Raw genomic sequence first — 17205 nt, 5'->3', positions numbered from 1 at the left:
CAGTTTTCCCAACACCATTTATTGAAGATGCTGTCTTTAACCCACTGTGTATTTTTGCTTCCTTTCTTGTAGAAGAATTGACCATATAACCATGGATTTATTTCTGGGTTCTCGATTTCTATTTCATTGATCTCTGTTGTTGCACCAATACCACACTGTTTTGATTACTATAGCTTTGTAGTGTACTTGAAAACTGGGATGTTGATACCTCCAGCTTTGTTCTCCTTTCTCAAGATTGCTTGGGCTACTGGGGGTCTTTTGTAGTTCCCTAAGAATTTGAGATTTTTGTGGGGCACCTGACTGGCTCAGTTGGTAGAGTATGTGACTCTTGATCTTAGGGTTGTGAGTTTGAGCCCCACAGTGGGTGTAGAGATTACTTAAAGAATCTTTTTTTTTTTAAACTTTAGCATTGTTTTTGTTCTAGTATGTGGAAAAATACTAGTGGTTATTTTGATAGTAATTGCATTGACTCTGTAGATTGCTTTGGGTTGGACATTTTTAACAATATTCTTCCAATTCATGAACATAGTATATTTTTCCATTTGTTTGTGTCATCTTCTATTGGTTTCATCAGTTATCTTAAAGTTTTCATAGTATAGGTATTTTACTTCAATGGTTAAATGTATTCCTAGGTATTTTATACTGTTTGATGTAATGGTAAATGGGATTTGGTTTTCTTAATTTCTCTTTGTGCTATTTTGCTATTAGTGTATAGAAATGCAACTGATTTATTTTTGTATCCTACAACCTTGAATTTTTTAGTTCTGATAATTTTTTGGTGCAGTATTTAGGGTTTCCTATATTCAGTATCCTTCATCTGCAACCAGTGAGTCTTACTTCCTCCTTACCGATTTGGAGGACTTTCATTTCCTTTTCTAACTGCTATGAGTAGGACTTCCAGCACTCTGGTGAAAGTGGACATCCTTATCTTGTTATGATCTTTGAGGAAAAGCTTTCAGCATTTCACCCACTTGACAGTGGGTTTGCTATATATGGCCTTTATTATATTGAAGTATATTTCCCCTATGCCCACTTAGTTAGGAGTTTTTATCATGAATGGATGTTGAATTTTGTCAGATGCTTTCTCTGTATCTTTTGAGATGATTATATCATTTTTAGTTTTCATTTTGTTAATAGAGTGTACCATATTGATTTTGTGTATGTTAAACCATCTTTGCATCCCTGGAATAAATCCTGCTTGGCTGTTGCAAATGATCATTTTAGTGGATTGTTGAATGTAGTTTGCTAATATTTTGTTGAGGATTTTGGCATCTATGTTCACCACAGATAGTGATGTGCCTTGTTCTATTCAAAGGTTATACTGATAGATTCTTCCTAAAGATAAAAACAGAAGATTTTCAAGTTTGCCCTGCCCATTGCTGTTTATCCTAAAAAACAAAAACAAACAAACAACCCCCTTTTTTTTTCTTGAAGTTTACTGGGATAATGCAAAGATTCGATTGGCAATAAGCCATAAGGAAATACTCCTGTACCAGTCAGGAATTCTGTGGCTGACCTATTGGTCCAGCCCCTTCTCCTTCGCTCATTTTCATTATAAAGGCTACTTGCTTACTCTGCCTCTCTTACACAATACTAGGCAACAAGATATAAGCACAAATGTGGTAGAAGCTTCTGGAAAAGGTTTTACTCTCCTGACAGAAAGGACAGGTACACCAGGCACTGCCCCTTCTCCCAGCTTCCGATGTAATTATATACTCTGGACCTGTGGCAGCCACACTGCAACCATAAGGGAAAGGCCAAGAAATCACTTGTTATATCAGGAGGAAAGTCTTCGCTAAAGCTTAACATCAGTTTAAATATATTTAGAAACTATACATTGGAAAATGTATTTAAATATATTTAAAAATCTCTTATTAAACAATTTCTATATTTTGAGGTGATACTGCAAATAAAGTTTTCTGATATAACCAATTAAAATTAACAGATCAATCTGTATGCCTGTCTAAATGGTGATACCAAGTTCAAAACCAATTACTCCTTACCTAGCTTGCCTTGTCCTATCAGTAGGGGTACAAAGACACATAAACCAACAGATAAATTATATATTACATGTTTATTAAGGGCACAACTTTTATGTAAAATTTACATTTTATGAAAAAATCGAAAATATTTACAAAATTGTGTAAGATAGATTTGCATTGTTCTAATTACAACTCAAAGTAGTAAATAATATTTCTTAAAAACTCACATTTGTTAGAGTTCTGTGTTTACAAATTCTTGGTTAAAGAGGCAGCTACAAAGTTTATCACTATACATAAGCAAGAACCAGCTTGCTAAATACATTTCCCATTGAAAATCTACTGGTCTTTTTTATACCATTAGTGGATTTTTAAATGAAAAACAAAATCAATATAAACTCATATGGCTTCAAAATTGTAACCTGCGCCTAAATACAAATGTAGGTATCAACACTTGGTATGAAGACTGTGGTAATTAAGAAAGTGCAGAAGTTTAACCATTTCACTAATTTGAACATTTTCAGGTAATACTTGATTTAAAAACAAACATGGTGAGTGTAATGGTGTCAAGTCCAATAATAAAGTATTAACTGCCCATTAAAAGCTGCCCGATTACAAAGCAGTTACATTTAAGATTCCAGTAAGGGACTGTAATTGGCATTTAAAAGAACACAATATAAGAGCAATTCTCATTTTGCTCACTATGTAGTAAAGATGAACATTTCAGCAAATTGTCAATGTGTTGCTTTAGTCAAATCTAAATTTAGAACTGGGCTAACACTGAATATATTTAAAAAGCACATATTGTGTTATATGTATTGCTAGTAAGTAGATTTTCTGCTATATTTAGTAGAGCAAGACATTACATAAGTGTCTAGTAGTAGGGGTTTTATGTTCTGTAAAGCTTAACAGAATAATTAGTGGTTTTATATAAATTATATAACACAATTTATCACTTCTACGTAAAAATGCAGGACACTGGCATTTATCCTTATAAATAAAATTCCCATTTGTAAGTTATGAAACTGTCCAAAATATTTTAAGTCTTTCAGTTAATCAGGATTTGCTACAAAGTTAGTTTTACTATTTAATATTAGTAGTTCAAGAAAGGCTTAACCCAATCCATCACTTCAAATAATCTCCCCATTTCTAGCAGGTGGAAGTTAAATAATAAAAACATATAAATTGGTAATTTTTCCAATTGTTGAAATGAAAACAACTGGCAGTACTTCTCCAATGCCAAAACTAATATTTCTTAAATGAGTTTCTCACAAAATTCATGCTCACAACACATTCAGTAAATGTATATAAATTTCCAATGATAAACAGAATGAAGGGAAATGCCAAGTTGAGAAATAAAACAGCAGTTACCAATTAACCATTCATCAGTTTTTCAATATTTGTTTTATGATTTACATACTTAGGTGGAATAACTGAAGGTAACTTTCCCCCCTGTAAACATATGCCCTTAGGTATAGTTCTCTTTCTAGTGGCTACAGTGTTATCACTAAAGAAGTGAGCCAGGGTTTTTAAGTACAAATTACCCTTTAGTTACTCTGAATTCCCTTTCCAACTGAGGCCAAAGGTATTTACAGAAATGGCAATTATCTTGTAAAAATGCTTGACCACCCTAAGATAGAAGATCCAGACTGTGAGGGGGGGAAAGTGAGGCACGTTAATGAACACAAACTGGATAGGCACATTTCTGGCTTTTGTTATTGTTTTAAAAGGCACACATTATGTAATCCATATAAAAATAAATTAAATCTACAGCATTAATTCTTAAAAACAATCACAAATTCTATAAAGTTAACTAACTGCAGAAGTAAATTTCTCTGCGGTCTTTTGCAAGCTTATTTTAACACACATTGCACTTGAGAATTAAAAAAATCATACAAAACACCATCTACACTTTATTAATGTTTATATGAGAATCAAATTATACATTTTTTTGCATACGCCTTGGACTCTGGTCTGATTATGGCACATAACTCAATTTGATTGAGTATTCTAAATTAACATTATCCAAAACTTACAATTCAACGTTCTGTGTGTCTCCATTCAATATCAAACTTAGGAAATTTCAAAGCTATCTCTGACTCTAAAAATTAATGGAAAGCTGAATTATTTTGTGCTTGCTCTCCTGAAATTTTAGGCCTGATAATACACTACAACTCAACATAGACACTGAAGATAATGTAAAAATTTCAGCCTAGGAAAACTTCATTTTACTGAGAATCTCAAAGGTGCTTCCGGAATATGGCAGTTGATCATTAACAGTGTTGAAAATCATTTCAGTGCTATTGCTTTTGATGAGTCACTTCAAAAGTGCAATTTAATGTTTGTAATCAGTTCTCAAATATATGTAAGTTCAAAGACCTAATACAAGCTAAAACAGTGTTGGAAAGAACAGACAACACAGGATGGCAGGCCTGTAATTCTCTCGAGCCAACCAGTTTCCCAGGTCCATCAACAATCCGCCAGGTATCGTCCTGAAAAACACCAAGCAGACCCCAGCAATTACACTTTCAAATGAACTCAAAGGAGGACATTTTCACTGTGGGTACAGATACACAAACTCAGTTCCCACCTGCTGTTTACAATACATTAGAAACATCACAGGTGTCCGTCCAGCTGTCCGGACCATGCTTACTCTCTCCCAGGTGTGTCTCTACCTGGTACTTTGTACAAAGGTCAAAGAAGAAAGTTTCCATGACTTTAGATTACAAACTGCTTGACAATTTAATAAACAGTTGCTTAGAAACTTACTGTTCGAATATAAATGTTTCCCATGTACATTAAAAACTTAAAATCTCCCAACTTACCAGTGGCAAACCGCTTCTTTACTAAGGAAAGCCTATAGCCAGTGCCTACAAGTTCAATATCTACTCCTGAGAGGGTATTTCCCTCGCTGAGGAATTGCACTGCAAGTGTGGTGGGTCTGCTAGGTCCTTCTGAAAGATCAAATTTTGCTCTGAGGGACCCAGAACCTACAAGGCAAAGAATAAAAGAACAATTGACACAGAAACAAGTGAAGATGAACTATGTCCTATGCCAAATTCATAAAATGTATACAGTAAACAAACCATTGTCCTGTTTCCAAAGCAGACTTTATTCAATGAATCTGAATTAATTTAATCCCTGCTTCTCTCTGACTTAATAGTAAACACCCTGGTAGATTCCTACTGAGATTCAATGTGCTACATACAGACACGTGGAAGTAAGTCGAAAGAGAAAAAGGGAGTTCATGAGGGCAGTTCGGAGGGAAACCCTAGGAGGAGTACGAGTAGGAATAAAGTCAAAAGGAAATGACAGCAACTACCATATTATGGGGGTGGGAGAGGTAAAGAAGGAAAGACAGCTAAGACTGGGAAAGCTGTATCAACATTATTTTCTACTCCGCTTCTTCAAATTTAACTGGTACTATCATGCCAAATACAGCTGACCTTTAAACAACATGGGTTTGAACTATGTGGGTCCACTTAAACATGGATTTTTTTCCCCCATCAGTACAGTACTGTAAATGGATTTTCTCTTCCGATTTTCTTAACATTTTCTTTTATTTCGCTTACTTTATTTTGACGATATCTATGTATATAATAACATAGAACAGTATTTTCAACTGTTATCAGTAGAGCTTCTGGTCAACAGTAGACTATTACTAATAAAATTTTGGGGGAGTCTAAGTTATATGTGGATTTTTGACTATACAGTGCCACCAGGGTGGGTGGGGTGCAGAGGGTTCGGCACTCCTCACCCCTGCATTGGTCAAGGGTCAACTAGGTAGTTCTGAGATGCTTTCTTTTCAATATAACCATTTATTCAACATACCTCAGTCTAACCGTGTGCCAGAAACTGTAAACCAAATAATTATGATGAATATGATAAATGCTGTAAAAGAGCTCTCAAGAGCTATAGGCCCAATGTGAATTGCCGGCAGCGGTAACTACAGGTACAGAGATGGGAGACCTGAGAGAGCACAGTGCCTTTAACGGAACTGCATACATCACAGAAGAGCTGGAGAACAGGATGCAAGAGTGGCAGAAGATAAGACTAGGGTAGGAAGGAACACGTTGGAAGTATCCTTACAATTCACGATAAGAAATAATCATAGGGAGCCACTAAAGATAAGGAAGACAAAAACATTTAAGATTAGTATCTCAAAAGGGGACCGAAGTATAAGATGCAAGGTAGGGAAACCAACTAAAAGTCAATAAAACAGTGTGGAACTCTATGTGACAGCTGATTAAACAGGGGATCTCAACTAGGCTAAGGGAAAGGAAAGAAGTAAATGCATTTGAAAGATATTTCAGAGTTGGGAGTCAAAAAAGGGGGAAAGGAGGAGTAGTCTAGGGGCATGCTCAGGTTTCTGGTCAAGGAAAACAGATGGAATTGCCAGGTAGCAGGAGTGACGTTCTAGGATTCCTTGCACAGAAGCTGAACACCACAGAGGGAAATCTGGAGGAAGATACCATAACCGTGATCCAGCCTGCAGGACTGCACCTGATGGCACAGATCAGCTGGGGGATGAACTGCTGCCTAATTCTTAACCACTGTCCAAACCCTCCTTACATTTTACAATTCTCTTGATAGGCAATTCAATTCTGTGAAAGTTCTACACAGGCCAAGAGCAGCCACCTTGGCAGTGCTTAAACTTGAGAATTATTTCCTGTCCCTCTTCTGGGCATAATGCCAGAATAGAAACATATTCCTATTTTACAGCATTCTAATTTGGATATTTCTTTTTAAAGGCTGACTAACCAAATCAGAACCACATTTAAAAGATTTTAACATTTCTTCACACACTTGATACCTGAACAGCAGAGGCAAACTATTAAAATATCTGGTTAGAAAATTTGTATCTTATTTTTGAAGGAACAATTTCCCTTGTTAGTACTTAAAATAGTACAGTTTCATTAAGCAGGGGAAAAATCTATGTCCTCTCTTCCCTGCTAACTGGTTGTAAGCCCTCAATTCAAATAGGACTTCTGGTTTACTTCTAGTTTTAACTACGAATTTCAAATTTGTCTCCCCAGAAGCCATAATGCTTGAGTAAAAGTCAGCACCACTGGCACCTGAAAACAGGCAAACTTCAAGTACCAAACAGCAACAAAGGAACTGTAGATCATCTTGGCTATTTCACCAAATAGATGTTTCTCTAGTAAAAGTATGATTCAGCATGGCATGTATAAATAAATAGCCACTACAGATATGTTGCTGGTCCTTGATAAAGAAATGTGAGAAAACCTACTGAAATGATTTATGTTTTGATCACAGTATGCTTAAAATGTTCAAAGAGAAAAAGCTTAAGCAAAACTGGAAAAGCTAAAAAAAAAAAAAAACAAACCTACTTAACAGGAAAAGTTATTGAAGGTTAAATTAGGCATTCAAAGGAGAGCAGGAAAGTGAAATACAATCAGAGAAAGACAATTATCATATGATCTCACTGATACGTGGAATTTGAGAAACAAAGCAGAGGATCATAGGGGGAGGGAGGGAAAAATGAAACAAGACAAAACCAGAGAGGGAGACAAACCATAAGAGACTTTTTTTTTTTTTAAAGATTTTATTTATTTATTTGACAGAGACAGCGAGAGAGGGAACACAAGCAGAGGGAGTGGGAGAGGGAGAAGCAGGCCTCCCGTGGAGCAGGGAGCCCGACACGGGGCTCGATCCCAGGACCCTGAGATCATGACCTGAGCCGAAGGCAGACGCTTAACGACTGAGCCACCCAGGCGCCCCAAGAGACTCTTAATCTCAGGAAACAAACTGAGGGTTGCTGGAGTGGTGGGGGGTGGGAAGGATGGGGTAACTGGGTGATGGACACTGGGGAGGGTATGTGCTATGGTGAGTGCTGTGAATTGTGTAAGACTGATGAATCACAGACCTGTACTCCTGAAACAAATAATACATTATACGTTAATAAAAAAAAGAGAGCAAGAGAATTCTCTTAACTTTAAGAGAAAATGAGAATAATTAAAGACTTGATGGTCCTGGAAATTATATTCTAAGTTGACTTAGAGGAGACACTAGGGTGACCACCCAGCAGAGATTTTTCCTTTGCATTTTGAACACAAACAGATGGAGACTTGGTGGAAGTAAGCAATTAACTTGTTTCTCCTTAAAATAATAAGCAGAGAAGTAAAAGCTGTTGATGGTTGGTTTTACTAAGGTGATACGACTAAGAAAAGTTGTCTTAGGAAGGTGGGAAGGCAAAGAAAGAGGATTTTTTAAGTCTGGAAGCTTCTGCATGATTTCTGGGAGGCCAGGACCCCAATAACAGAATGACCTAAAGGGTGTGTTAAAAGAGTTTCAGTTATCAGGTTACCCAGCAGGATAGATGGTTCTACTTGAAAATACCTAATAAAGTAAATTGACTGTTACCATGTGAGCATACGCATTTACATAGTTTTTATAAAGTTACAGCGAAACAAATGCTTTTTCTTACAGAGAAAGCATATTCAATCTAGAGGGGAAAAAAATGTGTTCTGAATATCAACTGGTGCACTCTTATTTAAGGTTTTAACTTCCACCTAGTGGTCAATTCTAGAACTGAAGGCATGAAAATCCAAGAAAAAGCTTTCCATAAAAATGCCTAAAAAATCCATTTTCAGGGGCACTGCATTACAAACAAAAAAGCATATACACACTTACCTCCATTTTCTGATTTCTCTGAAATACCAGAGAGTTTCCAAAAGGCTTTCATTTGTTCTGCATTCCTGTAAGAACAAGTATCTTCAGATTAAGTGTCCAGTATAGTGCCTTATAAATGGATGGGCAGTCAAAAAATAAATGTATTTTAAATATTTCGCCAGAACAACTATAGGGCTAAATTTACTTTTAGTATTACCTGGTGAAGATGTGTTCATGATATAATATAATGCTAATATCTTAATGGAAATTTACTAGATTACAAAGTTTCTTCTGGTCAGAGAGAGGAAAACTGAATGTATAGGTGGTTCGGTACCTTCATTACTAAAGGAGAAGAAAATTTTATTAAACAGTGAAGCAAATAGAGTGTCAGAATCTCATATTAATAAAGGGAACAAGAGAAGAAGTTAAGAGATGAGAGTTACTAAACTAGTAAGACAGGTGTCCTTACAGATATGCTAGATGTTATATATAACTCTGCAAAGTAATTATCTTTTTTTTTTTCTTTTTTAAGAAAAATAAAGTTTACAGAGGTTAAGCAATTTGCCTAAGGGTAAAGTTGTACTGTATCATTCACGTCTAGGTGGTGACAGCAAACCCACTTCTGGAATGAGGCTACTGGGATTAGACTAATAGGATGAACAGCATCTTTCATACATACCATGGTTTCCATGGTAAAATGCACTAAAACTTTCCAAACTTACAAGACAACTTTGAGAACTCAGGTTCTAGAAGTTGGGACTTGGAGGAGAAATTTAGCAGGAATTCAGAAATCTAAAATTTACCATATTGCAGGGGGAAGGGACTGCATGTTTGTGACTCCTCCATCCACAGGTACCACCACCTGTATGTTGGAAAGCACACTTGGTGCCACCATAGCTTCTGGGTTGTACTTATAATCCACTCTAAGATCTGTGGTGCCAGCACTGCATTTCCAGTATGTTGCAAGATTTAGAGGAGTGGACTGAATACCATTTGATGATACCTTTAAAGAGAAAAAAAACCCAAGAAAGTTTTTTGCCCCAAAAGTAAACAAGTCATGCTAATGAGATGTATACATGACCACAAGAGTCTTGGAATCAGAAACAATGACGGAAATACTGCTAGGCAGAATAAAGCAGGTTCATCTCAAAGGAGTAAGAGTCACTCTCCAAGTGTGGATCTGGGACTACATACATCAAAATATCCATGATATTTGTGCAAAATACACATTCCTGGAGATCCAAATACAGAGAATCTGACTCAGAAGCTTAGGTGCAAGGTCCAGAAATAAGTATGATATCAGGTGATTCTTATTTATGCATGTAACTTTTGAGTATCTCTCAATATCCAACACAGAATTCTAAGATTCCTTATGAATTTAAGAAAATTAAATTAAAAAAGATAAATTATGCAATACTGCAAGTTGAGAATTAGAATACTTCCAACTGCAAGTGTTTAATTTTAACCACATGACCCATAGTAAATGGTGCAATTCTTTTCCATTCTTTAGTTCCCTGCTGAAGTAACTCCTTTTTAATGAGACCTACCCTGATCACCCTGTCTAAATTTACACTAATATTACATTTTCATTCTTCTTTATTCTGCACACTTTGCCTTTTCTCAGTAACATACATTATTATCTACTTTATATACTGTCTATCTTTCATGCTATTCCTAGTAAACAAGCACTGAATAACATTTACAGAATTAATAATAATGAATACTTGCAATAAACTTTAAGCCCATTTAAGTGGCAGCACTTTTTAAAGTATTTATTTTCTAGAAACACAAGCCATTTTAATACCATTACTCTATTAAAAATTCAGATAGTATGGGGGCAAGGAGGGCAGCGCCTGGGTAGCTCAGCTGGTTAGGCATCTGCCTTGGATTCAGGTCATGATCTCAGGGTCCTCGCATCAAGTGCTGCGTTGGGCTCCCTGCTCAACGGGAAGCCTGCTTCTCCCTCTATACCCCTCCCCCACCCCTTGTGCTCACTCTAATAAATACAATCCTAAAAAAAATTTCAGATGAAATAGGAAACTTATCCCTTGACATTCTTACTCCCCATTGTTAACACCGTGGTACATTTCCTTACACACTTGGTAGGTATGCATACATGGATCTCATTCTTTTAAAGGCTGTAGTAACTCATTTAATGAATCTCTTCTGTAGATGTGTACTTAAGTGGCTTCCATAAAATGCTGCAGTGAATATCCTTTGTACCTTAATCTTCGTTTTTTGCCCATTTTTGTGATATTTGAAGAACTGATTTCTTGAGGTGGAATTGCTAAATTAAAGGTTCAACTATTCAGGGGCACCTGGGTGGCGTAGTCATTTGAGCATCAGACTTTTGTTTTGGCTCAGGTTGTGATCTCAGGATCTTGAGATGGAGCCCCGTGTTGGGCTCTGCACGCAGGACAGAGTCTGCTTGAAATTTTCTCTTTCTCTCCCTCTGCCCCGCCTGCTCGTGCTCTCTCTCTCTCTAAATAATTCTTTAAAAATTTGACTATTCAGCAATCTAATTCAACAACCTAAAAGAACTGCTTTCTAATCAGTTTGATTAACTTGTACACCTTCTAACAAGTGGTCACACCTCTCTTAATAGAGCAATCTTGCCCATTTTTGTCAATTAATGGGCTAAAACTGGTATCTCACTGTTGTCTTAATATTCATTGCTCTGATTACTACTGACATGGAGCATCTTCTGGAAGTTACCTATCTATTGAGTTAATCACCTTTTACTTATTAATTTATAAGGTTTACAGTAACCCTTTGGTCTTATATATTACAAATACTTTTCCCTCAGATTAAATATGGATTCTATTTAAGTATTTGTTTTAACAAAAAGAGTTTATATACACTGATTTATTTGTTGTCAAAGATCTCACTCATTCATGGCTTCTGGGTTTTGTATTACACTTAGGTCTTGACATTTCAAGATGAAAATATGTAAAATATATACAGTTATACATATATACACACACTTGCATATATACCCATAGATTTATATTCACCCATGATTTATTTTAGTAACTTTATGGTTTCATCTCTTACTATTATTGATACATGCAGATTTTATTTTGTTTAAAGGTATGAGTCAGGGATTCAGTGAATTTTTTCCCAAATCTCCAGCCTGATGCCCCAGTACCATTTATTGAAAAACTCATCATTTCCACATTGCCTTGAAATGCTAATTGGTCAAGTAAGTTTTCCATTTATTCTTAGATCCATTTCCGGACATACTCTTCCTTTGATCTGGCCATCTATTCTGCCAGTTCCAAACTACTATAAATACTGTCACCTTACAAAAAGTTTTCCCATTAAAACTCAAACATTACTCCACATTACCATTTAAGATATTTAACTGATTATTCCAAGCCTTATTCTTCCAGAGAACCTGAAAATGACTGTCAAGTTTCTAAACACCAATACATACACACTTCTACTAGGTTTCTGATCAGGATTACATTAAATTTATAAGTTATTTTAGAAACACCTAAACTGTTTACAACATGACTCTTCATCTGAATAAAGTATTCCTTTATAATTATATTCAGCTCAGTTGAGATTGTTAGGTTTTTTTCCAAATTGGTTTTTATTGTTGTTGTTCACTGTGGCTAGAGGAAAGGATGGTGTTAACAGATTTTTAAAAGAATTTTTATTGTGGTATATTGACATGAATTTCAGTCAGACAGCATAAACATTCAATATTTGTATACACTGCAAAATAATCACAATTATTTTTTCTCATGATGAGGATTAAGATCTACCCTCTTAGCAACTTTGAAATATGCAATACAGTTTTACTAACCTTAGGACACTGTTATCTTCCATCCCCATGACTCATAACTGGACGTTCGTACTTTTGAATCACTTCACCCATTTTGCCTACCCCCCTGAACCCTCTATTTGGCAACCAACAATCTGTTCTCTGATCTCTGAGCCTGGCATTTTGTTTTTTAAGTTCCATATATAAGTGGGATTATACCGTATTTGTCTTTGTTGGTCTTACTTCACTTAGCATAACGCCCTCAAGGTCCATCCATGATGTTACAAATGGCAAGATTTTATTCTTTATTATGGCCAAGTAATAGTCCATTATATATATATATATATACACTACATCTTATTTATGCTTTCATCTATTGAGGGACACTTGGGTTGTTTCCATGTCTAGGCTATTGTTAATAATGCTACAGTACACATGGAAGTGAAAATGATTTGTTAATTAGCGTTTTTGTTTTCTTCAGACAGGTATCTAGAAGTCCAACTGCTAAATCACATGGTAGTTCTTTTTGAATTTTTTTTTTTTTTTTGAGGAATCTCCATACTGTTTTCCATAGTGGCTGCACTAATTTACATCCCCACCAACAGTACACAAAGATTCTTTTTTCTCCATATCCTCTCCACAACTTGTAAATTCTTGTCTTTTTAATAACAGCTATTCTAACACGTGTGAAGTGATATTTCATTGTGGTTTTGATTTGCATTTCTCTGACTAGTGATGTTGAGCATCTTTTCATGTGCCCTACCGACCATCTGTATGTTTTCTTTGGAAAAATGTCTATTCATATCCCATAGCCATTTTATAATCCAGTTGTTGGCTATGAATTCTTTTGGGTATTAACTCTTATCAGGTTGATTTGCAAATACTTCCTCCCAGTAAGTAGGTTGCCTTTTCTTTTTCTGATCATTTCCTTTGCTGTGCAGAAGCTTTCTAATTTGAGGTAGTCCCACTTGTTTATTTTTGCTCTTGTTGCCTTTGCTTTTGGAGTCTGATCCAAAAAATCACTGCCAAGGCCACTGTCAGGGAACTTAGACACTTTTTTATTCTTCTAGGAGTTTTATGGTTTCAGGTCTTAAATTCAAGTACATGGACATTTTGAGTTGATTTTTGAGTACGGTATAAGACAGGGGCCCAGTTTGATTCTTTACCATATAGCTGTCCAGTTTTCCCCACACATTTATTGTAGAGCTACCCTTTCCCCATTGTATCTTCTTGGCTCCTTTGCTGCAAATTAATTGAATATGTATGCATTGATTTACTTCTGGACTCTATTTGGTTCCAGTGATCTATGTGTCTGTTTTTATGGCCATGCCATACAGTTTGGACTCCTAGAGCTTTGTAATACCATTTGAACTCAGGGAGTGTGATACCTCCAGCTTTTTTTTTTTCAAGATTTCTTTAGCTATTTGGGGTCTTTTGTGGTTCTACACAAATTTTAGTACTGTTCATTCTATTTCTGTGAAAAATGGCATCGAAACTTCAGGGAGTGCACTGAAATTCTACATAGCTCTTTGGCTATTATGGATATTTTAACAATATTCTTCCAATCCATGAACATGGAATATCTTTCCATTTATTTGTGTCATCTTCAATTTTTCATCATTGTCTTACAGTTTTCAGTGTAAAGGTCTTTCACCTCCTTGGTTAAATTCATTACTAGGCATTTTATTCTTTTGAAGCAACTGTAAATGGGATTGGTTTCATAGTTTGTTTTTTTTTTTCTGTAGTTCACTGTTGCTGTACAAAAATGCAAAAGATTGGGGCGCCTGGGTGGCTCAGTCGGTTAAGCGTCTGCCTTCAGCTCAGGTCATGATCCCAGGGTCCTGGGATCAAGCCTCGCATCGGGCTCCCTGCCCAGCGGGAAGCCTGCTTCTCCCTCTCCCACTCTCCCTGCTTGTGTTCCCTCTCTCGCTGTCTCTCTGTCAAATAAATAAACAAAATCTTTAAAAAAAAAATGCAGAAGATTTCTGTATATGGATTTATATGGATTTTGTATCCTGCAACTCTACTGAATATATTAGTTATCGTAAGTTTTTTTTGGTGGAGTCTTCAGCGTTTTCTACATATCACATCATCTGTAGTGACAATTTTACTACTTTTCCAATTTGGAAGCATTTTACCTTTTTCTTGCCTAATTGCTCTGGCTAAGACTTAAAATAGTACATTGAATTAAACTGTTGAGAGTAGGCATCCTTCTCTTATTCCTAATCTTAGAGGAAAAGCTGTCTGCTTTTCCCCATTGCATATGATGTTAACTGTGGGTTTGTCCCATATGGCCTTTATTCTATTGAGATACATTTCCTCTATATTCAGTTTGTCTGGAGTTTTCATCATAAATGGATGTTGAATTTTGTCAAATGGTTTTCCTGCATCTACTGAGATGATATTTTTATACTTCATTTTGTTGTTAACCATGTTAGTTGATTTGTCAAAGTTGAACCATCATCCTTGTTATCTCCAGAATAAATCCCACTTAATCATGGTGTATGATCCTTTTAAGGTACTGCTGAATTTGTGTGCTGACATTTAGTTGTAGATTTTTGTATCTATGTTCATCAGCAATATTGGCCTATAATTTTTTCTTGTGGTATCCTTGTCTGGCTTTGGTATCAGTGCTGGCCTCAATGCTGGCCTCATAAAATGGAATTGCTGCCTTCTCTTGTTTTTTTTTTTTTTTGGAACAGTTTGATAAGGATCAGTATTAATTCTTCTTTGAATGTTTGGTAGAATTGTCCTGGACTTTTGTTGCTGGGACGTTTTTGACTACTGATACAGTCTCTTTACTAGTAACTGGTCTATTGAGATTTTCTACTTCATCAGGATTTAGTCTTACAAGGTTGTATGTTTCTAAAAATTGATCTGTTACTTCTAGGTTGTGCAATTTTTTTGGCATAAAATTGTTCATAGTGGTCTCTCATGACTCTTTGTATTTCTGTGGTATAAGTTGTAAGGTCTCCTCTTTTATTTCTGATTTTATTTATTTGAGCCATCTCTCCTTCTCTCTTGGTGAGTCTAACTAAAAGTTTATCAATTTTGTCTTTTAAAAGAACCAGCTTAGTTTTTTCTGCTGTATTTTTAATCTGTATTTCATTTCTGCTCTTTGTTACTTCCATTATTCCACTAACTTTGGTTTCATTTTCTAGTTCTCTGATGTGTAAAGTTAAGTTTGAGATTTTTCTTGTTTCCCAGGTAAGCATTTATTGATACGAACTTCCTTCTTAGAACTGCTCTGGCTGCATTCAATAAATTTTTGTGTTGTATTTCCATTTTTATTTGTTTCGAGAGAATTTTTAATTTCTCTCCTGATTTATTCATTGACCCAGTGGTTCTGTAGCATTTTTTTTTTAATTTTTGCAAAAGATTTTATTTATGTATTTGAGAAAAAGAGCAAAAGAGCGAGCAAGCAATCGAGCACATGAGCAGGGGGAGGGGTAGAGGAAGAGGGACAAGCAGACTCCCTGCTCAGCAGGGAGCCCGACGCAGGGCTCAGTCCCAGGACCCTGGGATCATGACCTGAGCTGAAGGCAGACGGTTAATGACTGAGCCACCCAGGTGCCCCTGCAGCATACTGTTTAAACTCCACATATCTGTGAATTTTCCAGTCTTCTTCCTTTAATTGATTTCTAGTTACATATCATTGTGCTCAGAAAAGATGCTTGATAAGATTTCATTCTTTTTAAATTTATTAAGACTTGCTTTGTGGCCTAACCTATGATCTATCCTGGAGAATGTTCCATATGCACTTGAGAAAAATGTATATTCTGGCTTTTGGATGGAATGTTCTGTATATAGCTTTTAAGTCCATCTGGTCTAACATGTTATTTAAGAACAGTGTTTCCTTACTGATATCTTGGCTAGATGATGTAAGTGGGGTATTACATTCCCCTATTATACTGCTATCAATTTTTCCCTTTAGGTCTCTTAATATATGCTTTATATATATATTCAGGTGCTTCAATGCTGGGTGCATATATTACATCGTAGTGGTGGACTGACACCTTTATCACTATATAATGTCCTTCTTTGTCTCTTAATTCCTCTTATTTTAGAGTCCATTTTGTCTATTAACCTACCCCAGCTTTCTTTTGGTTTCTATTTGCATGGAACATCTCTTTCATCCCTTTAACTTTGGTCTTATATCTGAAGTGAGTCTCTTACAAGCAGCATATAGATGTTTTTATTATTTTTAATCCATTCAGCTATTCTGTCTTCTGATTGGAGAATTTAGTCCATTTACAGATTATTGATAGCTATGTACTTACTGGCATGTTGTCAACTGTTTCCTGGCTGTTTCTATAGTTTGTCTCTGTTTCTTTCTTCTCTGTGCTCTTCCTTTGTGGTTTGAGGACTTTATTTACTGGCATGCTTAAATTCCTTTCTCATTTTTTGTGTATCTACTATAGGTTTTTGCTTTGTAGTTACCCTGGGGCTTACATATAACAACCATTTTAAGTTGAGAACCACTGAAGTTTGAAGATATTCTAAAGCTCTACCTTATTTTTAGTCTCCCCCCACTGACATTTGATGTTTTTGATGTCACATTTTATCTTTATCTAGTGTATCCCTTAACTAATTACTGTATAGTTATTTTTACTATTTTTGTTTTTTAATCCTCATGCTACCTTTATAAGTAATTAATCCACTACACCTTTACCATATGCTCACCTTTGCCAGTGAGATTTATACTTATATTTGTTTTCTTATTAATTAGTGCCCTTTCTTTTCAGCTTAAAGTCCTTTTAACATTTCTTGTCAGGTTGGTTTAGTTGTAATGAACTTGTTTACCTTATGCTTATCTAGAAAACT

The 17205-nt window shown here is 35.8% G+C and overlaps 1 protein-coding gene across 1 annotated transcript in view; it reads right to left on the bottom strand.

Moving 5' to 3' along the window:
- Nucleotides 1–2061: 2061 nt before the first annotated feature.
- The window catches only part of FCHO2 (FCH and mu domain containing endocytic adaptor 2), a 127273-nt gene continuing 112129 nt past the window's right edge, over nt 2062–17205 (bottom strand). Inside the window, 4 exon segments of the mRNA XM_021702060.2 lie at nt 2062–4471; nt 4805–4969; nt 8634–8698; nt 9416–9615. Coding sequence (XP_021557735.1) covers nt 4449–4471; nt 4805–4969; nt 8634–8698; nt 9416–9615 — 453 coding nt within the window. The 3' untranslated portion in view covers nt 2062–4448.

This window comes from Neomonachus schauinslandi, chromosome 7, assembly GCF_002201575.2.
Source record: "Neomonachus schauinslandi chromosome 7, ASM220157v2, whole genome shotgun sequence".
Classification (NCBI taxonomy): Eukaryota; Metazoa; Chordata; class Mammalia; order Carnivora; family Phocidae; genus Neomonachus; species Neomonachus schauinslandi.
Note: the sequence above shows the minus strand (reverse complement) of the source record. Positions and strands in the feature narration are given on the sequence as shown.